The sequence below is a fragment of the Peromyscus californicus genome, unplaced genomic scaffold, assembly GCF_007827085.1.
Source record: "Peromyscus californicus insignis strain IS unplaced genomic scaffold, ASM782708v3 Scaffold_6__1_contigs__length_162567912, whole genome shotgun sequence".
NCBI classification, from domain to species: domain Eukaryota; kingdom Metazoa; phylum Chordata; class Mammalia; order Rodentia; family Cricetidae; genus Peromyscus; species Peromyscus californicus.
The window spans coordinates 138,415,432-138,443,360 of NW_026294584.1; the positions used below are offsets into that span (position 1 = coordinate 138,415,432).

General features: G+C 46.8%; 1 protein-coding gene across 5 annotated transcripts; it reads right to left on the reverse strand.

Moving 5' to 3' along the window:
- Positions 1 to 1,571: 1,571 nt before the first annotated feature.
- Positions 1,572 to 21,390, reverse strand: Pex5 (peroxisomal biogenesis factor 5). 5 transcript variants are annotated; one of them, XM_052721199.1, is made up of 16 exons: positions 21,265 to 21,390; positions 20,514 to 20,676; positions 20,216 to 20,251; positions 19,741 to 19,873; positions 19,426 to 19,557; positions 12,937 to 13,042; positions 12,397 to 12,487; positions 11,900 to 12,010; positions 11,569 to 11,664; positions 10,942 to 11,037; positions 6,563 to 6,706; positions 6,339 to 6,410; positions 3,964 to 4,175; positions 3,474 to 3,639; positions 3,032 to 3,189; positions 1,572 to 2,894 (listed from the first exon to the last, which is right to left on the reverse strand). In XM_052721199.1, exons 2-16 carry the CDS (start codon positions 20,658 to 20,660, stop codon positions 2,693 to 2,695), a joined length of 1,902 nt encoding a protein of 633 aa, XP_052577159.1. In that variant the 5' UTR covers positions 20,661 to 20,676; positions 21,265 to 21,390; the 3' UTR covers positions 1,572 to 2,692. The 5 variants fall into 5 exon arrangements, with proteins under 5 accessions (XP_052577159.1, XP_052577157.1, XP_052577158.1 ...); XM_052721197.1 differs by having other exon boundaries at positions 10,942 to 11,061; XM_052721198.1 differs by lacking the exon at positions 21,265 to 21,390 and adding an exon at positions 21,019 to 21,131 and having other exon boundaries at positions 10,942 to 11,061.
- Between the last annotated feature and the right edge of the window lie 6,539 nt (positions 21,391 to 27,929).

The following is a 27,929-nucleotide window of genomic DNA, read 5'->3' on the forward strand; positions in this document are numbered from 1 at the left end:
CTGTCAGTGTCCCCAGACTGCTGTCTTGTGGTACCCAGCATCAGGCCCCTCACTACCTGCACATACGCTGTGGCCAGCTGCAGCCTTGGTCCCAAAGTCACTACTTGCTTGCACAGAGCTCTTGCCAGGAACCTCAATGTGATCTGGAGCTCCGAGGCTGCCCTGTGCACATGCACCTCACTGCTGAGGAATTCTCTCTCCAGGACTGGGGTTCTCCCTTCTGCTTGGAAAGTGAGTGAGTGTGGCTCAAACTGAGGCTTTGCTCTGAGGAAAAATAAGCCCTTACGTGTGCTCTTGACTCAAGGCACATTCCCTTGGGGGAACAAGGTTCGGTGACCAGGAAGTTCAGTCATCCTCCCCAAACAGGGAAGAATGGAATCATCGCCTCCACAACTCAGCATTTCTTGATTCTTTAACACACTTCCAGTGCACACTGCTCACTCAGCAGACATGGAGCAAACTTGTGTGTGTGTCCACAACTGTGCAGGCAGCAGTCAGACACCATACCACGCCACTGTGCTGCATCAGCCCGTGCTCAGGAGTGAATGAGGAGACAAAATAAGTTTCCATGGTAATCCAGAAAAGACGATGAGACTCAATTAAAAAAAAAAAATTTAAAGGCCTAAATCCCAGAAGACCTCCATGAGCCATGGAGCAGGCCAGTACTGCAGAACTAGGGGGCTAACAGGCTCTTGTGGGGGTAACAAGAAAGGGGCAGATCTACTCTGTTTCCTCCTAAGATTTCCAAGAACACAAAAGATTTTTGGAAGGAAACTAATTTGAACTTACTGAGTCCACAGTGCCTGGAAATATCCTCATGCAGGGGACAAAAACATAGTATATAAAGTGTCTGAGAGCTGGGGTGGCGGTCTAGGCTGGACAGTCACCAGCATTATATAGTAGTCATGCCCACAGGTGTAGATGAGGGCTCCTCAAAGTGATGGACAAAGATGGAGTCCTGAGGACAGCCACTAGCCAATGAGCAGGCAGGTAAAGGGACACATAAAGAGGAGCTGGGTGGAGACCTGGAAGAAAAAGTGGCCACCCATGCAGGTCCACTGGCCACAGCCACATAGAGTTCACAAGGCACACTGCAGTCCACCACTCGCATGGACGATGCTAATGGCATCCCCACTCCAGAACCATGTGGACCTGCACAACCAGGCGTGGTATAGCATCTGGTTAAATTCCAGTTAGGTTAAGAGCAGAAGTAAATCCACAGCTCTGAAAACAAAAAGACTCAAGATTACACAGCACCACACAATTCCCTTTGTAACAGCAGCACGAATGTTTAAAAAAAAAAGGAAAAGGAAGGAAAAGGCAGGAAGGGAGGGAGGGAAGGAGGGAGGAAGGAAGGGAGGGAAGGAAAAAAGTGAATGTTAAAACACTTTTGAACCATGGTAGGTTGCTGACACTCATAATTCTGGAGGGATGGATAAGTAATCAGTACGCCAGTGCGAATCTAGAAGACAGAGAACATCAATCTGCCAAACACTGACCAGCCTCTCATCACCCCAACTTCAGTCAGCAGCAGAATCCTACCCACATCAGCTCAATTTATTCTTCATACAAATATTTTACAGTTTTATTTTTAAATCATTTACACATATGCATACAAAGAAAAATAAATTTCAAGATGGAACCTTGGGACCATGGCAGTTTAAAAAAAAACATCTCCGATCATTAGCTCCTGAAGACAGGGCAAGAGGCTTAGCAGTCACTTGTGGGGGCCTGTGTGTCTCCCCACACAGAGGAGAGTGGAGAAGGGTCCAGCTGCTCCCTCAGTGTCCCTTGATCTTCACCTTGTGGAGGTAATATGGGGGAGGGGATTTTTCACTGCTGTCCCCTACAAACGTTTCAGGAAGGCTTATGGTAACTCTGACCCTCCCTTTGTTGGGAATTTGGCAAGAATACAACTTCTGAGGCAGTTTGCTACAAGAGTTTGTTCAGTTCCTACTTCTCAAGTAGAAGAGGGCACTGCAGTACTGACCACACCCGCTACTGTCCCACCTCAGACTCTGGGCTCACTCCACCAATGAGCCTCCCTCCCTCGTAGCCTGCAGTGATGAGCCCGGCCCTGAGGACACCAGTGACCACAGGAGCATCCACTGGTCAGTGTCCATCCACAGAGAATCCCAGCTCACTCCCACGAGCGACAGAACCGTGAGTACCTGTCCCAAGCTCAGCTCTGTGGAACCGCATCAATGCTGCAGTTAACAGGCCAACTGCCAACATCCATCCCACGCAGCATCACACAACTGCCCAGGAGAACCTCTTACACACAACTGCCCGAGGAAGCTGGACTGCCACCAATTCCCAGCAAGAGTAGGGCAAGGAGAGACTTACAAATGTGGTAGACCCTATCATAAATTATGGCAGCTGATGACAACAATTTCCCTATGTCATTGGGTCCTACCCAAAAAGCAGCACCAAGAAAGGGCATGATGAGCAGAAAGAGATCTGTAGCTGGATATACAGCCCTTGAATTACCAAGGGACAGAGACAGCTCATTCCCTACAATTATGTAGGACCTAGGACACAGACTATGCACCCCTACATCGAGGCAGCTCCTGAGAGGTTGTACCGCTTGTGGTCATCAGCCCAACCCCTTGGTAGGCCCATTGGAGGAGAGGGAGTCACACCCAGAGCGAGAACCCCTCTAGGCACACTCACAGGGAAGCCCATCCCACTGTCACTGGGGCAGGCCAAACATAGCTAGGAGGGCAGACAGATCCCGAGCATCAGCTGCCCCATAGGCATCACTCTGGCCTAACATAGATAACGCCAATCGCAGGGTACTCCAGATGTTCTCTGACATGGCGCCCCCCTCACCCCGAGGGCCCCGGCTCTTCCTCTGCATGTTCAGGGCCTCCAGAAAGTGTTCCACAGCCTCACTGTAAGGAAGAGGAATGAGAGCTAGTGAGAACCACAGTGGATGAGGCAGATGGGGCATGGGGAGGGAGGATCAGAACATTAGAAAGCAAAGCCAAGAAGACAAGGTTCATCTGCTCACAAAGGAATCCATACTCACCGGTGAGCCCCAAGGTTGATGCAGCTGATGCCTAGGTTATATCGAGACCGGATATAGCCAGGCTGTAGTTCAAGCGCTCTGCGGTATGCAGCCACGGCTTCTTCACTCTGGTTCCCATTGGCCAGGGTGGCCCCAAGTTTGTTCCACAACAAATAGTCCTGGGACAGAGAGAGAGAGAGGTCTGGGAACATGAGCTAGGCTTGGATCAACTTCTGCCCATTCCGTCACCTGCTTCACTACTGTTTGTTTGGTTAATGTAGGTTACTAACCCACTCTCTTGCCCTCAGCAGCTCCCAGTGTGGTCACCGGGTCATCTCATGCAAACCCCTGTCCCATGTCCATACACTCCTGTTCTCCCCTGAACCCCCTTTCATTTCCCAGTCTTCCAAGGCTTTCATGAAATCTCCCATGTGCAAATGACTCTTCTTTCCCTGAGGCTCACATTGGGGCGAACACTGAGGGCAGCCGTGAAACAGTCCACAGCCTTCTCGTACTCCCCACTCAGGTTGAAGAGTACTCCTAAGCCACACTGCACATCGGGGTCAATGGAGGTAGGGTCCAGACGCACAGCTGCCAGGAAGAGTTCTTTCACTTCAAGGAACAGGGAGCTAGGTAAGGAGAAGAAAAAGCAGAGAGGTAGGTAGATGGCTCTATCTGTATCCTAGCCTCCACACAATCCCTTCAAAAGTCAAGCATATTCCCAGGACTCATCAATGTATCAGTCATCTCATTTACCCCAATTCCACCTCACCATCTGCCTTGTTTCATCACAGCACTGCACGGTAGAATGCTGACCTCCTTCGAGCTGACCCTGAGTAACCCCTACACTCCTAGACTGTTGGATCTCAGCATACCGAAACTTCCCAAATCAAGGTCATGGTCCTACTGGGCCTCACGTCACCCTCCTCATCCCAGGAATCCCATGCACTCACTCAGACAGCAGAGATCCCAAGACACGCTTGCTGGGCCCCAGTCCTGCCCCGCTGGCCCCTTCTTCCCCAGGAGCCACCAGGTGGGCGTAGGCTGGTGAGTAGCGCAGCCAGTCTCGCAGGGTCTCACAGGCCTGTCGCTGCAGGGACTCGTTGGTGAAGCTCACGGCCAGAGCCATCAGCGCTGTCCGGTTGTCTGGCTTTAGCTCCAGACACCTGACGGGACAAAAATGAGCAGACTGAAAATCTGCCAATGACACCAGCAGCCCTCGGCACCAGAGGTCCACGTCCAAGCTCTGAAATGCACTCCCGGAGGCCTCATGTCTGCCCGCTCAGCCTAATATAGACAAGGCTCCTCTGGCCTTTGAGGTAATATTAAATTAATTAATGACTGTGGGCCAGGCAGGGAAACTCTAGCAACAAATGGCGTCCAACATGGTGGCAAGAGTTTCCACCTAAAACCTGAGAAAAAGATTCTAAAACGGAGCTAAAAACAGCTTCCTAATTGTCTCTCTCAAATGAGCGGCAGCTGCCGGTTTGAGCTACTGGCGGGTTGCTGGCGTGTGCGCTCGACCTACAGTATGGCGGGAATGAGGCCTCTACAAGTGGCACATTAGGCTACATTATGGATTTAGCCTTTGCTAGTACAAAACAAAAAAAGAGGTTTCTGGGCTACACGCTGCTTGGATAAAAGCATAGACCCACGATAGCTCCCAGAGCTGGCGGAAAACTACAGTACTGCCGCCATGTTGGGAAGCTGCGGTGGGCGGAGCCAGCAGCCACAGCTGCTGCAGCTTAAAGCAATAGATTCACAATAAGACAAATTCAGATGTAATAGTTTACAATGTATGTAAAATATACGTAGGCTTAAAAGAGACAAAAAAAGGTGATATATACAGTATAGAAACAAATACATGGTTTTAAAAAATAAAGTCTTTAAAGAAACAGTAAAATTAATATAAAAAATAAGCCACGTAGAGATGACTATTACACAGAGAGTCTGGATTGTGTTGTCTTTGGGATTCTTAACTACAGAGAGATGTTTGATTGTAAAGGAAGCTGAGTTAAAACCAGTACGTATATTTTAAAGATACTTTGACTTCAAAATTTGGATATAAGGATATGTTGCTTTGGAAAAGAGTCTCTTTTGTTTCCACAGAAAGCAAGAGGCTATGGATTTGTTCCAGATTAAGACACATCAGGTTTGACCAGCCAAGACCACCTGAAAGGTCTCCGATGATACCATGGCCCAGATGATCCAACATCCAAAACCGTTTCAAGGCAACTGGCTCAGATGATACAGCCTCACGGACTACTCCATGATCCTAAAATTTTCTTTGTTTCCCCAAAAGATACAGCGCCCCCCTCCAGCAGGAAGTAGTAAGAGAAGCTACGCCCCAAATTCCCAAATATACCAAGCTGACTTTGGAGATGTGTAAAGGTTAAAACCTTCCTTTTTAAGAAAAGAAAAGGGGGAGGTGCTGTGGGATGGTCTGTATGTCGAATGTGTTGCTGATTGGTCAATGAATAAATCACTGATTGGCCCGTGGCCAGACAGGAAGTATAGGCGGGACAAGGAGGAGAAAAAACTGGGAAGTGGAAGGCTGAGAGGGGGAGACACTGCCAGCCGCCATCAGGACAAGGAAGATGTAAAGTACCGGTAAGCCACAAGCCACGTGGCAAGGTATAGATTAATAGAAATGGATTAATTTAAGCTGTAAGAACAGTTAACAAGAAGCCTGCCACGGCCATACAGTTTGTAACCAATGTAAGTCTCTGTGTTTACTTGATCGGGTTTGAGCGGCTTGGGACTGGCGGGTGAGAGAGATTTTCCCTGACTGTGGGCCAGGCAGGGAAACCTCTAGCAACACATGAGTGTAATTAATATCTTGAATGTAATTCAAGTCACTGAATTGTGAACTTAAAAATGGTTACAACTGCAAATATCATGTTCACCTTAAAAAAACTAAGGTGGAATGTAATCACCATACATTATATGTGTGTATGAAATTGAAGACAGCGATGTTCTAAAATAGAAAGTGGTGATGGTGTCATGGGCCTATGAGGATGCTGGACTAAAGTCTATCAAATTGTGTAAACAGGCAAATTGTATACTATGTGAATTATTTGTCAATAAAGATTTTATAAAATGTAAATAAACAAATAATAAATAAATGTCCTAATCTGAGGTGACCAGAATCAAGCCTCTTCCTACCCTTTTTCTAGCCAGTACTGAGCCATGTTGACTCAGAACAATGTCGCAGGTTCAACTGTATGCTAGCAGTCAGAAAAGACAAGGAGCTGGTTCTGGTGCCTATTAGGCTAAAGGTCACTTGGCAGAGGCCTCTATCTACCTGCCATCACAGCAGCACACTTACCCTCCGCAGGGCACTGATAGCCAGGAGCTCTTGCTCATTCTCAGCCTGGGTGGTACCCAGATACTGCCAAGCCTAGAGAGAAGTTGACAATTTCATCACTGACTTTGCGTCCTCTCCTCCACTGGCTTCCCCCCACTCACCATCTCACCTGCACCCCGGAGGAGACCACACCCCATCTGCATGCCTCTTTGGGCCTCCCCCAGACCTGGACGAGCCCCACTCACTTCCATGTGCTTAGGATCCTGCTGCACGGCAGCCTCAAAAAGCAACACAGCATTGGGCAAATCTCCCTCCTCGAGTCGATTCAGCCCTTCTTCAAAAGGCTGAGGGTGGTCACGCAGGGGGTTCTCTTCCTCAAACTGGTACCCCTGGAAGGGAGGGAATTGAGTGGGGGAACTCCAGACAGCCAGGGCAGCAGGGCTGGGACAATAATGGCCAACGTGGTGGAGAAGGTGAAAGCGTCCTTCCACACGGGTGTAGCAAAGTCTCCGAACTATGAAGACCCTCCATGACAAGACAAAGGTGCGCATCAGCTCGGCTGCCGTCCCCTATTTACAGTAGCTAAGAAGCTGGATGAGGCTAAGAGTGTCCATGCCGGGATTATAAAATTATTTGAGGAAGTCTTCCCATGCCTACATTTCCATATCCGAACCTTCTCTCCCCTGGACAGAGCATGCCTCTCAGCAGCAGCTGTTGATCACAGTGAGAGTTCTCTTCAGTGCCCTACTCCTAGTGGGATGGCGGATGAGGTGGTGTGACGTGAGTCAGAGGCTCCACCTTCAAGGCAAGGCTTGCCCAACTTAGGGGACTGCAGAACTGACTGGGTACATCAGAAATGCTTGATTGATTCCCCATAACTGAGTCTGTTTGTTTCTTTTGCTTTTGCTCCTTTGTTTGATTTTTAGGCAGGGGTCTTGCTATGTAGCCTCGGCTGGCCTCAAACTCACAGCTATCTTTTTGCCTCACCTTCCAAGTGCTGACATTACAGATATAAGCCACCATTTCGGGCTGCTGGATTTTAAATACAACTTGGACCCCAAAATCTGGCTGGCAGAGAATGCTTCTACAAGATACTGCTCTCTTCCATCTGGGGGGTTCTCAACTGAGAAAGTTAGGGTGCCACCTAAAAAGCTTTGCCAACTGGCATTTGATATGAAGTAGGAAAATAACAAGGCAAGGTCAAAGTCACTAGTGAACCACAAGGCTTTGGACAAGTAAAATATTCCTTTGGGGGAAGTAAACAGTTATCATCACAAAAAAGAACGAAAACCATATGTAGCTCACCAGACAGAGTTTGGTAAACACAGTTCCAAACACAGCACAGACATGGAAAACTTAGCAGTAAACTGTACAAAATAAAGGCAAGATTTCCTGTCTGATTATCATTGTGAAACAAAGAATCAGGCGTGCTACGTTCGAAACCACGAGTCATCGGCTACAAAGGACAATTAACAATTGCAGCTGGGATTCAAATCATGAGACTCAGTGTTGGAGATGGGTTTGAGGGAGACGTGTCCACACGGACAGTTGGGAAATACTAAACTTCAGTAACGACCCTACTACAAGAGATAGCATGCCTTCTCAGTGAATGACCAGACAATAACTACTTCACACCTTGCAGATCCTACTGCAACTACCCAACTCCACCACAGGAGGGCAGAATCAGCCAGGCGCAGTATGTAAGCAATGAGCATGGCTAAGTCACCACCAAATTTTACTCATGGACACTGAAATTTAGATTTAAATTTTTAGGTATTACAAATTGTATTACTCTTTTGACTTCTTTCAGCCATTTAAAAATACTAAAGCCGGGGGCTGGAGAGATGGCTCAGAGGTTAAGAGCACCGACTGCTCTTCCAGAGGTCCTGAGTTCAATTCCCAGCATCCACATGGTGGCTCACAACCATCTGTAATGAGATATGGCGCCCTCTTCTGTGTACATAATAAATAAATAAATCTTTAAAAAAAAAAAAAAAAAAAAAAAATACTAAAGCCATTATCAGCTACTGGACCATTTACAAATGAGTGGCAAAGCCATTGATTCCACGGCCACTCACTCTAGACCATCTGAACTCAATAGAAGAGTCTACACTCAACCTTAACTGCTGTCCATCATCAATCCATCCTTTAAGGCACTCTGTGGGAAACAGAGATTGTTATCACATATAATTTCCTAATGAATGTAACTGATGCCTCAAAGCTACTGACAGCCTTACTGAAGGTCTTAAAACACTGTTCACTAGTGGTGGCTGGAGCTACTTCCTTAAAAGTACAATGCCTGTGTGTAGCAGTCAGCAGTGATGAATGTTCTCACATGTCTTTAGGAGACAATGTGACAAATGGATGCCATCATTTTTCAAACATGAATTTCTTCTAGACCCCATTACCTTCATTTTTAAGGTCTCATCAATTACTCAAAGAGGAATTAACTATTATTCCCCTGTCCATAGATGGAAAAAGAACACTCTGAAAGAACCCTTCACAGCCTACAGAGAGCTGAGCATTGCTTCGCATCCTGAAAGCTCTAACCCAGCCAATCATCTTGTCTGACGCCCTGCCTTGGGCTGTTCCAAAACCTCACAGGATCACACTGTGGAGAGAGCACTGCTTCAGAGAGTCTCTACATCCCAGAAACTTGCAGGCAAGCAGGAGGACCAGAGCTTGAATCCCCAACTTCCACAATAAAAACCAGGCAGGCATGGTGGTCCACTCAGAGAGGGGACCGCAGGGCAAGCTGGCCAGCTAGACTAGAGCTGTGTCAATGAGCTCTGGGTTCAGTGAGAGACTCTGCACCAGACAGGAAAGTGGAAAGCAATAAGGAGGACACCCATGTTAATATCTGGCCTCGGCACACACATGTACACCACAGACACGTACAAAAAAAAATAATAAGTCACAAATAAAAAGCACACAAAGGCCCATGAGTTTATTTGACAATGAACTCATACCCACACTGTTCAAGTATTCCGTATAATTCAGTACAACTTAGTTTAAGGACAGACAGAACTTCACTTTTCACTATTAGTGAACAAGAAGGTGGAGCACTGTTGTGAAGCATTAGGGCAAGGGTTTTGATGCCTAGTTTTGCAATATTTCAAGGTATCACTGACTTAAATAGGGTTCATGGATCTAATAAATTACAGTTTTTGTTTGTAAGATGTTGAGATTTTGAAACACAGTCTCACTAACCAAGTTAGCCTAATTTACAGTCCTCCTGCCTCAGCTTCTCACGTGCTAGGATTACAAGTGTGTACCATTATACCTGGGTCCCTCATTATATTTTCAGGCTTTTAATTTGAAGGCATATTTGACCCAGCATGTCATAAATATGGGAAAAATAAGTGCTAAATTAAGCTTCCAGCTTAAAAAGTTATTCTGCATAGCATGTCATAAATACCGAAGTAATAAACACTAAGAGGAAATATTACCCATATGAAAGTAGGACTTATGTCTTCGTCTATCAAATGTATGGAAATGCCAATTATAAGTTAACACTATATCAAATGATTAATGGGACAATGAGGTTATTCTGTAAGAGGAATTTATACTGTGGCAAAATAACAAGGAGAGTTCCCTAGAAGCAAGCAGTCCCTCAATGCACCACACAAGACCATTCTTGGGCAAGCCCAGAACAGATAGATGGGTCAACACAATCCCATTTTCTCAGTATGTTTCTAGTCAGTTTTTCTGGCTCTTGAGCCCTAAAGTCCCCTGGACGTCTCCCATCTTTGCACAGCTCCCTACATCAACATCACCTCCACCACCCAGCTTCACATCTCAGGATCTGGGTCTTCCTCCTCCACATCTGTGGTGAGAAAGAGGTGTTACTCAGTTCCTATTCTGTCTCCACGAAAACCAAGCAATTCTTTTCCTTCCCTCTCATGCCTCAACTCAGAGGCTCAATTATCAGCCACGTCCCCAGCAATCCTGCAGCTCAAAAGCAGGTGAATTCACAGCGAGACTACTGAAGAATCACAAACATCTAAGCCAAAAGCACACATGACATGCAAAATCCAAACATCTTCACCACAGACTACTGGGAAATGTTCCTACTGTTTAGATGATTTAATGTAATTTTTTGAAATCCCGAATTGGGACAAGAGCCTGATTCCTACAGGAAGAGATCAGAACTTCAATGAGATCTGAAGGTGTAGCTCAGTGGGATAGTTAGTCTTTCCTAGCACACACCCACCCCTGGTTTGATCCCCAGTATTTGGGGGGGTGGGGGGTGGCAGGTGTTTGAACTCATGCACTAAAAAAAATACATGTCACAGTGTGGACAGAGGAATGATCCATCAACTACCACTGTCCAGCAGAAGGGTCAGCAACAGATAAATTGTCCCAGTGCAACCTCCAAAGAGGAGCTCCTCATCTGTTCTCAGTGCATCGTGTGAGCCTCCCTCGTGAGCATCTGTCACTGTGTGATTTGCAAAGGTATTTTTACTAACTTGTAGTCTCGAGAACAGAGTACACATTCAATTACTGGACAGCAGGAGCCAAGGTGTCAATCAGACTTCTTTTCATAGAAAGAGGCTCAAAAACAGTAACAGCTGCAGCGTGGAAACTCTTCAAATTCTAGAACCTGGAAAGCCAGGGCTCCTACCTTGTCATAGGAAGCGGATGTGAGGTCATCATAGTCAGAAAGCCAGGGGTGTGCCTCAGCATCCCGTTTTGCCATCTCCTCCAACTCTGCCTGCAACTTGTCCCAGAAATCGACATCAGACTGAAAGGAAGGGAAGGCAGACAGAGAAAGGAGGTGCTTCGTGACCACCCCCAACTCTCCACTCTACTGGGATGTAGTCCCTAGGGCAACAGGTCTTAAATTTCAATGTTTCAGCAATCATCAGAGAAGCTTTTGTAAAATGCAAATTCCCCGATCCTACCCCCAGATTCTGTTGCAGGAATGTGAAATGATGTCCAAGAATTTGTTTTTTGAGTTTTTCGAGACAGGGTTTCTGTGTGTAGCTTTGCACCTTTCCTGAAACCCACTCTGTAGCCCAGGCTGGCCTCGAACTCAGAGATCCGCCTGCCTCTGCCTCCTGAGTGCTGGGATTAAAGGTATGCGCCACCACCGCCCAGCTAGAATTTGCGTTTTTTAAAAAGCACTCATCCCACACCTATGCAATTCCGACACAGATGATCCAGTACACTATGAAACTATTAAAGCCATGCTCTCCATGGAGGGAAGGCATGGCCTTGGAGCGCTTGTGTCCACACCAGCTGCTCTCACCTCTATAGCTGACTTGGCTCGTTCAAATTCCACATCAAGGGCAGACGTGTTGTTTCCTGGTCTTGTGAACTGATCAACCCAGGCCTCTGAGGTGTCCTGTGACAAAGGATGATCAGTGCCACCTCCACCAACTTCCTTCCCATTAACACAGAATGACGGAAAACCCACTAAACACCACCAGCCTGGATGCTCTCAGATTCTTTCCCCACCCACTCACGGTCTAGATGCCTGCCACAAGGCAAACTGTCTATAAGATCCCTTCCCACTGAACACTGATCCGGCCTCAGGCAGCAGTCTGAGGTGGGCTGGGGAGTGAGCGACAATGTCCTACCTGCTGCTGCATAAACTCTGCTGCCCACTGTTCTGCCTGAGCTCGGCCCGACCCTGCAGCGGACTCCAGGGACACCTGCCCCTCGCCAATCTGCCGCACGAATTTCAGGAACTGGGGCACAGAGACACACATAGGCACCTTGGGACAGGACTTCTAGGTGCACACTCTCAACTATGCCCAAGGAAACCCTGCACTCGCCCCTCCCTGAACATCTCTAGCTGCATCAAGATAATACTAAAGACTCTGGAAGAAAAAAAAAGAGATCAAACACAGGGGGATTTCTGCCTCTGCAGAGTTGAGAAGACACAGAAAAGACAAAGGGTTAGTAGATAAAGGAATGAGGGAAATAGTGGGAAGATGCAGCCAGATCCAAAGTCTCCATTCTCCAGAGGGGAGACAGTTCTAGAACCTCTTGCCCTCTTTATAGCACAGTAGGGTGAGGGAAAGAAGGCCTTCAGTCCCAGCTCTGCTGAGCACAGTAGCAGAAGGCGACTCACCTCAGAATTAGCCAGTTTGGGGTCGTCCACCTTGGACACAAAGTCACTGGCTGTGTGCTGCAGATCCTCCTCGGGATGATATTCATCGTACCTGTGGCGAGGAAGAAACCAAGTCATCCACCCCATTGCCCATGCTCCTTCCGAATCCTGGCTCACAGCAGACAGAATTCTTGGGGGAAGAACAATAATGCCATCCCACTACCTTAAGGAGCTACAAGCTCCAAGTTAGGATAAAGAAGGCTATCTCAGTGGAAGTTGGAAAGTCTTTTTATTTTTTCCTTTCCCAAACACAGCTCTGCAGGGAGGGAGAAGAGAAGAACATGCTCAAGGAAACATGGCCCATCAAGACAGTTACAAATCTCTAATGGAGTAGTTAGGATTACTACCAATAAGTGAAATACCAATAAACTAGTGGGAACATTAATAAACTAAGCAGAAAAGAACAAACAGCAAGCTGGTGAGAATGTGGATGGAGGAGGCTGGAAAACTGCCCAAAACTATACTCTCTTCGTGGCAACCCAAGGAAGACGCTGGACTCACCATCGATCGGCGGTAGATGTTCCTTCCGGCTCTCCCAACCACAGCTTCTCCTCAGACTGCTCCAGATACTCCTCAGCCCATCGGGCAGGGGACACAGACAAGGGGTCTGCAAAGAAAGAGCAGTTGTGGACCTCATCAAGGCTTCAGTGTAAGATCAGAGAATCAGAAGGTAATACAGACTTACTGACCCACTTAACCAAACCAAACCAAACCGAACCCTGTGGAGTCCCCGAGAGTCCCCCTCCTCCACCCCAACAGCCTCTTCAGTGGCTGAGCTATTCCCAAGGGGCTGAAGGGAAGTTTATGGAGAGCTGGGAACAGGAGACCCTACTAAAGAGGATCAGGAAAGAATTTAGCACTCCCAAGGCTGAACCAGAAGGCTGGAAAGTCGAAGGCTATAGAAAGAGCCTATCTTTAACGGAAGGGAGGTAGAGAGATGACTCAGTGATCTTCCAGAGGACCTGGTTCAATTCCCAAACCCACACGGTAGTTCACAACCGACTGTAATTTTAGTTCCAGGAGACCCCATGTCCTCTTCTGACCTTAAGGGAACCAAGCACACAGTAGTGCACAGACACACGTAGGGAAAAAAATACACATAAAATAAAAGATTTTTAAAAAATCTTTATTAGTGTATACCAGTTGTACAAAGTTGGGGCTTCAATACGCCATTTCCACACATCCATATGATGAGTTTTGATCATATTAACTCCCTCTTCCTTTTTGGAGGGGACAGAGGTATTGGGATGCCTCTCTATGTAGTCCTGGTTGTCCTGGAGCTCACTACGTAGACCAGGCTGGCCTCAAATTCACAGAGATCCACCTGCCTGTGGCTAGGGTAGAAGTCAGGAGCCACCATGCCCCCACACACCCTTTACTTTCCAACCCCCTCCTCTTTCTTCCTTTTCCTTTCCTCATCCTTCCAAACCCTTTCCCTTGAAGTCTACAGTCCTCAGTAAGAGGCGGGACATCCGGGCTTCCTTAGGGAAGCTATATATGAAGTCTAAAACAAAGTATGTGCCAAACCTGGGCACACCACAACACTCACAGCTGCCCACCTCTCTGCCCCCGGAAGTCAAGGGTGCTTGCATCCTCACAGGATGCCTGAGGCCCCTACACCCAGAGATAAACACTATTCTGGCTCTTGTCACTGTGTTCTCACTGTTTGGGGTTTTTTAAGATAGGGTCTCACTATGTAGCCCAAGCTGACCTTAAACTCAAGATCTTCTGTCGCAGCTGGGGTAATAGGCAAGAGCCATTTGATTCATTTGAAGAGGCCATGTTTTTCAGTCAAACTCTCAAGTTATCTTAGAAACTCTAGTGACAAAGGGCACCGTGAACAGGGGAACAAACACTAGATGAGGGCGCTGAACTGTTTCTCAACTCCTTGGACTTTGGCCTACCAAGCAGCGAGCAGATTAGTGTTGCTGAGGTAGCAGAGAAGGCAGCAGCCCACGTTTGGCCTTCTACTCTGTGTCTCCCATCTTTACACCCCCAGTTGCTGACACGGTAATCCAATCCCCAACTGGAAGGTCTGACTGTCCTGTTTTAACACTGAGAAGGCTTCTCACACCCTTAGTATTGACGTACATTCCACTTTACCTAAGACTTGGCCTGAATAATTTCAACAAAGCAATCTCAAAAGCTGAGAAAATAATGTCAAAATCTTAAAGAAGAAAAGAACCAAGGGTCTCAGAATATACACACCCTAACTGTGAGGAAGTCATGGAAAATGAGCATAATAAAAAAGTACAGTTGGCAGCCGGGCGGTGGTGGCGCACGCCTTTAATCCCAGCCCACTCGGGAGGCAGAGCCAGGCGGATCTCTGTGAGTTCGAGGCCAGCCTGGGCTACCAAGTGAGTCCCAGGAAAGGCGCAAAGCTACACAGAGAAACCCTGTCTCAAAAAATCAAAAAAAAAAAAAAAAAAAAAAAAAAAAAAAGTACAGTTGGCAATTGTTGGGTTTACAGATCCAGTGTTTTAATTTCAAAGACCCTCAACAACTACAGGCCAGATCTCAGGTCCTGTAGGTAACATTTTTTCTTCCCTTACTATAGCCAGACTGTGGCTTACATGTGAAGATTGAAAAACAAATGTTTAATATCAAAACAGGTTTCAGTAACACCTCCCTGCTCCTTAGTCCTGGTTGAAAAGGAATCACTCTTCCCTGCTCACTCTCCATTTCCTCCTTACTCTCACTCTAGTGATCCCGAGACCACAAAGTCACAAACCATTTCTGTGGACTAGGTATGCACATCAGTGTTCAATTCCTGCCTAGCATCTGAAAGGGCGTGAGTTCAATCCTCAGCACCTCAACAGTAATAACAACAACAACAATCTACCACAGTTTGTATGTATGTATGTATGTATGTGTATTCTGTAGCCACTCTAATAAATCCTTTCTGTGTGTGTGTGTGTGTGTGTGTGTGTGTGTGTGTGTGTGTGTGTGTGTGTGTATTCTGTAAGTTTCTGATCCTCTAAAGAACCCTGAGTAATACACACAGTATGTCAACTGAGTCTAATTCAGAATACCTGTAGGCTGAGTTTCATCTCCAGATCTGAGTAAGCCCAAGGTGCAGACTGGCCAGAAAACACAACAGATGCTTCTTCAGTAGTATGACAGACCAAAAAAGGGGGATGGGAATTTAAAAGATAAAAAGAACCTACAAAGCATGCTTATAATTCCAGCACTTGGGATACAGAGACAGAACTATGAGTTCAAAGACAACCTAGGCTACATAGTAAGACCTTTTCTCAAAAAACAAAACAAAAAAAAAAAAAAAAAAAAAAAAAAAAACCAAAAAAAAAAAACAAGCCGGGCGGTGGTGGCGCACGCCTTTAATCCCAGCACTCGGGTGGCAGAGCCAGGCGGATCTCTGTGAGTTCGAGGCCAGCCTGGGCTACCAAGTGAGTCCCAGGAAAGGCGCAAAGCTACTCAGAGAAACCCTGTCTCGAAAAACCAAAAAATAAATAAATAAATAAATAAATAAATAAATAAATAAATAAAAAAACCAAGCCATGTGTAAGGGCAAGTGCCAAGGATCCCAACAGGCGGCAGAGACAGCCACAAATTCAAGCCAGGCTGGCACACAAAATCAAGTTGGAGGGACACCAGGGCTAGAGTGAGATTATTGTCTCACAAACACCAAAAAATAATAAGACCTTAAAAAGTACAGTATTTTATCTCAAATCTACCTATCCATAAAACAACAGTTAACTTATATATCTGATATATCAGCTACAAACGCTGAGAAAGATGTTTTAAAACACGAATTTTGGGGCTACAGAGATGGCTCAGTGGTTAGAGGCAATGGCTTACTTAAGGGTTCTTCCAGATGACCTGGGTTCAATTTCCAGGCCCCATTTGGCAGCTAACAACAGTCTCAAACTCCAGTGCTAGGGGATTAGACACCCTTTTCTGGTTTCTGCAGGGAATGCATATATATGATGCACAGACAAACATTCAGGCAAAAGACCTCTACACAGAAAATAATAATCAATCTTTTAAATACATAAAATATGAATTCCTAGAAAATCAATTTGTTTTAGCTTTTGCTCCCAAATCTCCATTCATTCATTCATTCATTCATTCACTATTAAAGGCCTACTACAACAGGACAGTCTTACAGAGCCCAATTCCACACAGCACGGTCCCAGGCACCCACATCCGGGCCTCTCTCTGTGAAGCAGGCATAGTTGCAAATGAATGTGCAAAACAGATGAGCTCTCCAAAGACAGCCAGACAGGTGGGGCAAGTCCGACACGTTTTTCTAAGGCTGTTCTCATTGGTGAGTTCGGGGAGATTTCACGGGCAGGAAGCAATTAATTATAATAAAATCAGGCTCACATTATGCTTAGCTGCACAAACGGTCTGGTTTTTGTTTTGTTTTGTTTTTGTCTGTTAGTTTTAAATTATGGAAAATGACTAATGTCCACCCATTCCAACAGAACTCTCTCTGTACTAAGATGTATCCCTTAAGGTTAAGGTTTGTGTGGACACCTGAAAGGTTCTGTCCAGCACAGGTCACTGGATAGCTCAGATTTGGGCTTGAGGCAATTCCACGGGAAGACTCCAGAGTATTCTAAAATTGAGATTTTAGAATAATAGTTCGAAAAGCACGGCACCTGGGTACAAACAGGCATGAGTTTGGATATCATGTCTCCTCCTGTCTCCTCCTGACACTTTGTAAAAGGTTTCCAAATCTCAGCCCAGCAGAGAGTGCTTAGAACTAATAGCAAACCCTAGAACCCTGTCTGCCGATCTTACTGTAGGAAAGAGAACCTGGGTGAAATGACCTAACAGCTTATACTAGTGTTGGGTTCTGGGGCATTTCTCCTGTGTGAGGAGGGATCCCTACCTTCAGGAGTGTAAGGAGCGGTCAGGGGAGAAGGCCACTAAGTCCCATTAGCTCAAAAACCTTCAACTATTCAGGACACTGTGACCGCCTGAGAAGCTAGAATCTTTGTAACTTTCTCCATTCATATCTCTTCTCATCCTTGGATTTCTCAACATAGAAAAAGGCAAACAATGCTTCTCTCAGTGAGCAATCAGGAAGAGGAAGGCTGAAGACTCTGTCCTTCCCCTTTGCCCTACTCTGATAGGCGTGGGGGAGAAAAAACAATCCGCAAGGAGGCAGTGAGCAGACGATGCCCCAAAGACACCTATCAGGCTACGACTAAGTGTGTAGTCAAGAGAGAAAGAGCATAAAATACAGACCTGTCGGGACAGAATGACAGCTCGGTCCACAGTCAAACCCCAGTGACACCCTAGGGAGAAACCTCAACACTGCATCGTCAAACTGCCGTCCAAACACTTGTGCTCAGTCATAGATTGGTGCTGCCCCCAACCTTGGCCAGAGAAGCTTCTCTCTGCACTGGTCAGCAGGGAAGGCAGAGACTCAGAACTGACCATAGTGCTGAGTGAGAATAAGTAAGTGGCTATGGAGCACTCAGCCCTCAGTGGGACATCTATCCTAATCCCCCCTCCCCAAGGGGACATCTCAGAACAGGGTGAAAAGGGGGCAGGAAGCAGAGGATGGAGTGGGATGCTGGGAAGCACTGTCCTCAGGACATGACATGCCCATGACACCCATGGACTCATTTCAGCTGTAGTCACCTGCACAAGATCAAGTCAACAAGATCAGGTGACATCTGACAGGCAGCGTTATTAACAAAAAGAAAAAAGAGCAAAGGACATGAAAAGGAAGCAGGACATGTTTGGGGTATCTAGAGGGAGTAGAGGGGGGAGTCGGGAGTTCTTCCAGAGAGCTGGGGTTATATATGATCAAGATGTACTGTTTACATTTTCAAAAATGCCTAAGAATAAATAAAAGCTATTCTATTAAAAAAAAAAAACACTCACAATATTGTGTTACCTTAGGCAAGTACTCTACCTCAAAAACTCAGTATTCTTATCTGTAAAGTGGTTCTAAAAACAATAGTTAGAACTTGGGTTCTTCTGGAGTTTAAATCAACAGCATATTCAATGCACTAACACAGAGCTCAGAACGCACTAAGTACACAGAAGTTAATGTTATTTTATCATCACAGATGATCTTTACCCTCAAAGACCATTTACTCCTCACTATCCACAAAAGAATGGTTCCTGAAACTCATACAGACACAAAATTCTGAAGATTCAAGTCTCTTATACGAAATCATATATTTACATATATCCCACACACATCCTCCCATTATTTCAATATCTCCAGATGACTTATAATACCCAATGTAATATAAATGCTATGTATATAGTAATTACACAGATTAGGAAATAATGAATACACACACACACATGCATACAACACACAATGGCCAGGCACCCTGTGGTTTATACCCAGAATCCCAGCACTCAAGAGGCTAAGATAGGAAGATCTCAGTTACATAGGGATTTAGAGGCTAGCCTGGTCTACAAGAGACCCTGTCTAAAAACTCAAAGAGTAAGTATACAGACATAATGTTTTCCCAACATTTTCCATCCACAATTTGTTCAGTCTACAGATGAGAAACTCACAGATACACAGATGGCCTAGCTATACTTCAATTTCATGAATATATTTCATGGATCCCACAATCCTACTTTCCCAGACCCCAATTCTACTTAAGATGGCTGAACGCCAGACTCCCAGGTGTTACAGTGCTGATTTCTCTCTTTGGGGTCATCCATCCGATCTCTAGCTCCTCTCCACTAGACTGAAGCAGTCAGGTTTCTGATGAGGAGGCAGACCTAAGCTCTCACTCATGTTCTCATGCCCCCCTCTCTCCCCCCTCTCTTTTTTTTTTCATTCAAACCCAGTTTTCTCTTTAATATGTTTTGATTCCCTACCATTGCTACAAGAAGTCACATCTAACGTCCTACAGAAATGAATCAAGAAGTTAGTTAGAAAACTCATGACAGCCAAAATCACCTTAGACCCTAAGAGGAATTAGGACTTCAATACCGAACTTTCAAATGCTCTGTAACTAGTACAGATTTTCCCACAATCCTCACCTGTAACTTCAGCAATGAATTCTTGGGACCAGTCAGTCTCATTATAATCCTGTGCTACATCCACAGCATCCCCAGCCGCAAGAAACTCCTGGGCCCAGTTCTCAGACAAGGCCAAGTCTGCTACACCAGGGGCTGAAAAGAGACAAGAGACAACTAAGAAAAAAGAAAACAAGTACCTCTCACTCCTCCACCATTACTCCTGGATGCCACCTCCTTTGTCTCCTCAGTCTGCTGAGGCCAGCAAAACCAAAGAAGGGAGCCCTCTGGCCTCGGTGGGTGCACACAAAACACTGGTCTCACAGGCCCTCAACCCACCTCTCTGAGGAGCCTGGCGAAAGTTTGACTGTTCAATCTCCTGCATCTCTGCCAGGAGATCATCCATCTTGAAGGTCTGAGGTGCACGGGATACAAGGGGTGCATTCTGATCCTGCAGGAATTCTGCCACCAGCTATTACAGAGAGATGGTGAGATGAACCATTGGGGGGGGGGGGGGCTCAGCAAAGGGGCAGGGCCGATTGGATGGGGATACTGATGTCAGATAGAAAGAAAAACAGAAACTGGAAACCACAAAGGAAAAAAAAAATCTATCTGTAAATTTGGAAACCAAAAAGAGCAGAACACATTGGCACATAAATCTCATTTGGTGAAGAGAGTTCAAAGTATGAGTGGACTGTTTAAAGGTTAAAATACATACATACATACATACATACATACATACATACATACATACATACATACATACCACGGACCAGAAAGAGAGAGAGGCAGAAAAGAAACTTGTTTTATTTACCTCATCTTCAGAACCTACTCCCAAAGGCTTAGAAACCTACGAAAGGAAGAAAAGAGGTGAAATGCAGTGAGGAAGGCCACGGAGTGGAGCCCAACTCTATCTACCGCTCAGGTGACCTGAGGCAAGTCAGGAGCCTTCACAAAGCCTCGGCGTCTTTGTCTATTAAATACTTGTCTGTGTAAAGATGCGCAGCGCTCACGCCAGTGCCGCTGAGCGGTAACTGCTATTATTACTTGTAACAACAGAGACAGCAGCTAGTGGGCTGATGAAACGGGCCCTCCCGCTCTAGAACACTCACCGTCTCCGCAGCTGCGGCTCCTGGGGGCCAGGGGCCAGGCCTCAGTCCCTCCTGCCGAAGGGCCTTGTCCTGGGTGAAGTGGGTGGCCAGCTTCATGAGCGGGTTGGCACCCCCACACTCGCCCTCCACCAGCTCCCGCATTGCCATGGTGACCACCAGCTCCCTGATGGACAGAGAGAAGATTACAACTGTGGTCCCAGAGCCAGACTTCCCCAACGCACGCCTCAGCCCCTATCTAGAGCAGGTGGGCCCACGACGGTCCCACACGGGCCAGGCCTCCAGGGCCGGCCGTCCTGCCGCCGGCCACCCCCCCTAGCTGTGTCGGGAGTCCAAAAGGGAGTCTGGATCCTCCCGCTTTCGGCTTGGGGTTTCGGCCTGGGGTTCCTCCGCAGCTGTCACGGCTGCATCTCAGACACCACCCGCCAACAGCAGCCCGACACATGGGCCTGGACCCCTGGGGAGCACGGGTAACGCGTCATCAGCCCGATTAGACGGGGACTCCGACCGGACAAGGGAGAGCGGGAACGCCGCCCACGGTACAGCTGGACCCACACTCCAAGTCCGGGGGCGCGCTGCGGGACTCGATCCCGGCCCGCGTCACCTGAGCCCCTCCCGCGCCGTACCGGTCCCGGCCCAGCGCCCCAAGCCCCCGAGTCCCGCTGGCCCAGCCCCGCCCCCGCCCCGCAAGGCCACCGCAGCAGCGGAGTCTCGCGGGCCCCGACCCCCGCGCCCCCTAGGCTCCAAGGCTCACCGCCGCGGGCCGCACCGTAGGACCCGCCGGGCCACCCGGGGTGGGCTGGGGGGAGGGGAGGGGGCGGGAGCCAGGGGGCGGGGCTCGGCCTTAAAGGGGCCGGGACCGGCGCGCTGCGGCCCAGCTCAACGGAAGCGGGTGAGGGGGCGGGGCCTTGAGCGGCGCGGCGTGATGGGCGGAGCCAAGAGCCTTAAAGGGGAAGTCCTGGGCAGGTGGTTTGGGAAGCTCTCCAGCCGTCCCTAGAACGCCAGGATTTGTTTTGTGGAAAATTCAGAGGAATGGAGCTAGGAGAGGCTTCTCGGACTTTGGAGGAGAACCAAGGTGGCAAGATCCAAGGCTCAGCTCTCTTTCCTGGGTCTCCTCTTTCTTTAAATCGCCCAAACAACCTGGGAGATTGCGGGGGTCAAATCTGTGACCTGCTTCGTCCTTCTAGACCTGACCCCTTTCCAAGGTGTCCCGTCAGGACAGCGCCACGGCCTCCAAGGAGACAGAGGCTTGCCCCCAGTTCCTCTCCCATGCCTGCGTAATGAGGGAAATAGCGCCGGATGATGACAAATTCTGGTGACTAAAATAGGGTCCTACGCATTCTGAGACCTCAAACCGGTAATGGATGGGGACGGCGCAGTGAGTCACTCCTCCCTCCTCCTTCCAGCATCCACTGCTGGTCAAGGTCACGATGGCCTGATTCTCGCAGCTCCAAGTTGGGAAAACGTGTCAAGAAATGCCTTTGATCAGGGAATATGAACCTAAGCCTCAGGCTCCGCCATCTGCCAGAGAACTCGCTTGGGTGCCAAACCTCGAGGTCACTGGGAAACAAGCCTTGATATCTCACCTAGGTCCGAGACCAAGGGACGCCTTGACGTCGTGGGGAAGGGGAAGGGTTCAGAGTGTTGGTAGGTGGGCTCGGCTGAGATTAGCGTTAGGAAGGCAGGACTGTCCCAGCCCGGAATGCGGGAGCGGAAGCAGGTAGTCAGCAGGTGGCGCCCTTGGGGCAGGCTTGATCTTTGCCGCAAAGGTAGCCTTCCTTGGGAAATGCAAGCTGTGTCAATTCATCCCCAGGAAGATAGAAATTTCCCTTATAAACTACAATGGGAACAAGGCAGAATATTGTGCAATATTTCTGTCTTTAGTACATTGTCGATATCTTTCAGAGGTCCTTACCCCAGTCTCCTATTGACCACAAATCCCAGCTCTTGGGTGTCCACTGTTTCCAGGCTACCGTTGTAAAGAAAAAAAAAACCTAGGAACTAATAGACTAAACCACACCAAGGAGAAAAGGATGCCCTCTTGGAAGATGAACATTTTAAACAGGAGGCTCCCTGGAGAAAGCAGTGTTTAAGGAAAGCATGTGATGTTTTGAATTTCAGAACATCAGGGAAGCAAAAAAGCATCTCCCAATAGCACTCAAAGCATACAACGCATACAACCTTCTGCTCTGCTAGGAGTTTAGTAACTGATTAGCAGTAATTCACTAAGCCAAGCTCTTGGGAGAATGATTGTAATAATAACTGAAGCTTATGAAATGCATGCTAAACCCCATGTGTTACACTAAACACTTGGTGAACATTAGCACTTTTAATCATCATAATCTTCATAATACTCCTATGAAAAAGATATTACTAACCCTGTTATACAAATAAGACGCGCCTGAAAATCAAATATGTAAGAAGTCAGAATCCACACAAGCAGATCTGGCAAGACAGCCTAGTGGGTAGAGGCCTTTGCACACAGGCCTGATGACCTATGTTTAATCCCCTGGTCTCACAAAGTGGCAGAGAAATGATTACCCCTGAGAGTTATCCTCTGACCTTTACTCACATGCACGCACCCACAAACGTCACATTTTAATCAATGCAAGCATAACTCAAGGCACTGAACCGTACACAATCCTGCCTCCCAGACTTGGAGAGGTCTTCCTTGTAGACCCTAGAGAACTTTGATATAAGCCAAAGACTTCTTCACAGAGCCTGGCCCATAGTCCCAGTGGTGTTGGGAAAAGACTAAGTAAGTTATGTAGGTGCTTAATATTTTGGTATTTAGCTATTAAGGTTCTAAATGTGAAATGAAATCTCCAAAGTTCAACTTTAAAATCATATTTTATCCATAAAAAATTTAATTTTTATAAAATAAAGGTAAATATTCCTTAATATTTAGCTGATTCAACAGGCTGAAACCTCTAATTCTCAGACACATGTTTACCACATGCCAGGCATGATTACAAGCACTTTTTAAATATCGATTTGTGTACTCCACTTAATGACTATTAATACTAAGCGGTCCCCATTTAACAGGTGAGGAAGTTGAGACTCAGAAATGCTGGGACTTGCCCAGGATTGTGATATGAGTTTTAGAAGCTGCGATTTGAACCCAAGCCAGTACCATCAAACTTTGTAAAGAGCCAAACAGTGAAGACATTTGGATCCAGGCAGGCTGCCCCGGCTCCTCTGCTATGCTGTCATTTCACAATAGAGCTGTGGGACAAGCATGGCTGTGTTCCATTCAAGGCTCTTATGAGCTCTGCGGCTACAGTTTTATATCATTTTTATGGCACACCATTCCTTTGACTTTGAAGTAAAAGTGTCTCAAAATGTCAAAAATAAATAAATAAACTCTTAGCTTTTAGACTCTGCAGAAGCAGGGAGCAGGCCAGGCCCTGCTTTGCTGACCTCTGACCTAGAGATTCCAGTTCCAGAGTCCATATTCTTTTTTTTTTTTTTCCCCATTTGGTGCTTTGCCTGTATATATGTCTGTATGAGGGTGTTGGACCCTGGAGTTACAGACATTGTGAGCTGCCATGTCGGTGCTGGGAATTGAACCCTGGTCCTCTACAAGAGCAGTCAGTGATCTTAACTGCTGAGCCATCTCTCCAGCCTCTTTTAATTATGTGGCCCAGGATGGCCTCAAACTCATGATCCTCCTGCCTCTGCCTCCTTCAGCAAATCGTACTGGCATGAGCCACCACAACCGGCATCCATATTCTGAAAGATGAGGATATACTGTACTTTCCTTTTTTGTTTGGTTTATTTTTGTCTTTGTAACAGGGTCGCACTGTGAAGCCCAAGCCAGCCTCAAACTTGCTGCAGTCCTCCTGCCTCAGCACCCTGTGTGATAGGATCATGGACATGAGCAGCTATGTCTAGCTTTAGGGGTGGGGGGACAACACATTATGATCATTCTCATGTAGCCCAGGCTGGCCTTGAATTCCTGGTCCTATTTCTACCTTCTGAGTGCTAGAATTGCACATGTGACATCATGTCCAGCCCATCACCCTCTTTTTCAGAGATGAGCTCTGTCCCTGCCCTGAATTCCTAGGCCAATTCCCTAACCAATAATGAAGGTTAACTCACGTTACAACTTTGCTGAGTGTGTCCTTTAAGTGCCAATAATTTACAGTTTCACTTGGATAAATTTCTTCCTATGTTTTCAAGTCCACGTTCTTTTCTGTTGGAGGGGGATGCTTTGGCTTCTTGTTCTTGTTTTATTTTGTTTTGTTTTGTTGTTGTCAAGCTAAGAACCCAGCCAGGTGGCACACACCTTTGATCTCAGCACTCGGGAGGCAGAGGCAGGCAGCTCTCTGTGAGTTCGAGGCCAGCCTAGTCCACATAGTAAGTTCCAGGACTGCTAGGGCTATGTAGAAATATCCTGTCTCAAAAAATAAAAAATAGGGCTGGGCGGTGGTGGCGCACGCCTTTAATCCCAGCACTCGGGAGGCAGAGCCAGGCGGATCTCTGTGAGTTCGAGGCCAGCCTGGGCTACCAAGTGAGTTCCAGGAAAGGCGCAAAGCTACAGAGAAACCCTGCCTCGAAAAACCAAAAATAATAATAATAATAATAATAAAATAAAATAAAAAATAAATAAATTTGAGGATCCAACCCAGGGCCTTGCCATGCTACACTACTGCTCTACCAGTGACCTACCACCGGCTCTGTTTCTTCAGTATTTTAATTAGATAGATGCAGAGAAATACAAGTAGTCTCCATACTCTAGAAATTACAAACCAAGGTTCAGTCTTCACACAGGCACATTTGGAAAGATGTGTTGGTTATGATTGCCCATCACTCCTTTCAGCCTTAGTGGTCCTCACTGACAGAGGCAATGAGGCAACAGAAGAAAGGTGTATGTGTGGAAGATGCAGCCATTTCCAAAGCCAGGCCCCCCTGAACACACCTGGGAGATCACAGTCTGCTTTACTTGTTCAAAGCAGCAATAAGTAGAAAGTCCAAGGCATAGCCAACACTACCCACCTAGGTTTGGGCTCAAAGTACCTACCTCCACCCCCTGTCAGTCCACCAGGGAATTTCCCCAGAGAAGAACGGAGTGTGCACACCCTTTACCCCTGTGTCTTAGTCCATCCCACCTGCTGTAATAAAACACCTAGACTGGGTGACTTACAGACAAGATCAAAGCACCAGCAGGTTCAGTGTCTGATGCAGCTCTTGCCTCCTCATTACACTGTGCCTCTGCATCCCACAGATATAAGAGGCTAACTACGTCTCTGGGATCTCTTTCCACAAGTCCTAATCCCAATCATGATGGAGAGTTGTTGTTACAATGCTAAATGGTCTTATAATAAAAAACCCAGAGCCAGATATCAGGCTGAAAGCTGAAAGATCAGAGAAGCAGAGCTAGCCACAGCCACCACCTATTTATTACCTCACCAACTCCACGAATCCTCTGACTGAAATCCTCTGAGTCTTCACCCAAAAGGGTCTTAGCTGAACTGCCTTAGTTCCTGTTTCCTCACACCTTATATAACTTTCTCTGCCCTGTCGTCACTTCCTGGGATTAAAGGCATGTGTGCTTCCCAGTACTGGGATTAAAGGTGTGTACCACCACTGCCTGGCTCTGTTTCCAGTGTAGCCTTGAACTCACAGAGATCCAGATCTCTGCCTCTCAAGTGATAGGATTAAGGGTGTGTGCCAGCCAGGGGCAGTGGTGGTACACGCCTTTAATCCCAGCACTGGAGACAGAGGCAGGCGGATCTCTGTGAGTTTAAGGCCAGCCTGGTCTACAGAGCGAGATCCAGGACAGGCACCAAAGCTACACAGAGAAACCCTGTCTCAGGAGAAAAAAAAAATATTTAAGGTAGAAGGCTTATATAAGACCCAGAGTATTGCAGCACACTGCAAAAATGTTCAGGTAACAATCAAAACTCCCTCACCATATCAAGAATCCAGAACATCTCAAGCTGGACTATATCAACATAGACACTCAGTTCCAAGATGATGGAGATGTCAGCATTATATTAAGGCACGTATCATTTGCACAAAAGAGAATTGCTTGGGTGGAGAAAAGGGAGCAACAAGAAAGGGAGTGTGGAAATGATGAGAGTGGGGCCAACTATGAACAGAGTATAATGATATATGACCCAAAATGTCACAGTGTCACCTGTTTCTTCATATACTAATCAAATAATTAAAAATGTTCCACCGGGTGGTGGCGGTGCATGCCTTAAATCCCAGCACTCGGGAGGCAGAGCCAGGCAGATCTCTGTGAGTTTGAGGCCAGCCTGGTCTACAGAGTAAGATCCAGGGCAGGCTCCAAAACTACACAGAGAAACCCTGTCTTGAAAAAAACAAAAACAAAAACAAAAAAAAACGTTTCATTGAGCAACTATAAACCTATGCAAAGCAAACAAAACACACAGTCAGGCTGGGAATAACCTGAAGTGTAGAGCACTTGCCTAGTATGTATGAGGCCCCAAGTTCATTTCCAACACCAATTACAGAGCCCCAACAAAGAAACAGAAGATACATATTTAAAATACTGCTACCAAACTATGTCTAGGTACTGCACCACTCAAAAAGTCCAATGACTCAAGTACAGGTTGTTGGGCCAAGGAAAAAGATTTACTTAAAAAGCCATCAAACCAAAAATGGGAGGTGAGACCAACACAGACTCTCAGAGAACTAAGGTGTGTTTCCCTGTGTTACAGGGAGAGAAAGAGGAGCTGGAACCATAGGCAAGAAAGAGACCTTTAGACATGCTCCACTGACCTGGACCAGGTGTAGACAACGCTCCGCTGCCCTGGACTAGGATGCTGTCTTAGTTGTCTTTATCCTGATGTCATCAGCCCTGGAGGGGAACAAGGCTTTAGTAAGTTTAGGTCAAGTTAATTCTACAGCTCTGGAGAAGACATTTCTGAAGTGGTTAATATGACTATGTACAGAGTTGAGCAGAAATCTGGCCCAAAGTTAAGACAGCAGAGGAGGACACTGATACAATACAGAGGCAGCAGTACCAAGCTTGATTCACCTGTCTTAGTCATCCCTGAGTCATCTGTATTCCCATGTGAACAGTCTGCTTTCAGCAGAAGTGGCCTTTGGGTCCCTGAAGACTAACCTAGGCCATCATTATCATCATACCCACATGTCTCAGAGGTTATGGACCACAAAGCCAGTGGGAGAATAACAATATATTGATCAGGTGTGTAACCTTCAAAATTAGCTATCAACTAAAAACAAGAAAGCTAGAGAGTTCATGTAGGTGTTCCCATGGTTACAAAACCAAACGGAAAGTTTAGAACCGAAATGTACAATAGTCAGCATTAAAGGGCTCAGCCATAGGATGCATGGGACAGAGGAAAGAATCAGTCACCTGGGTGATGGGACATTAGAAATTACTCAAGCCGAACAGCACAGGAGAAACAGACTGGAGAAAAACCA

Excerpts from the sequence above, each read along its gene's own strand:
- Pex5 (XM_052721197.1), bottom strand. The coding sequence starts at position 20,660 with ATGGCAATGCGGGAGCTGGTGGAGGGCGAGTGTGGGGGTGCCAACCCG. Across the intron at positions 12,011-12,396 it reads CCAAACTGGCTAATTCTGAG|TTCCTGAAATTCGTGCGGCA; the intron begins GTGAGTCGCCTT and ends TCTGTGCCCCAG. Across the intron at positions 6,707-10,941 it reads CATCCGCTTCCTATGACAAG|GGGTACCAGTTTGAGGAAGA; the intron begins GTAGGAGCCCTG and ends CCTCCCTTCCAG.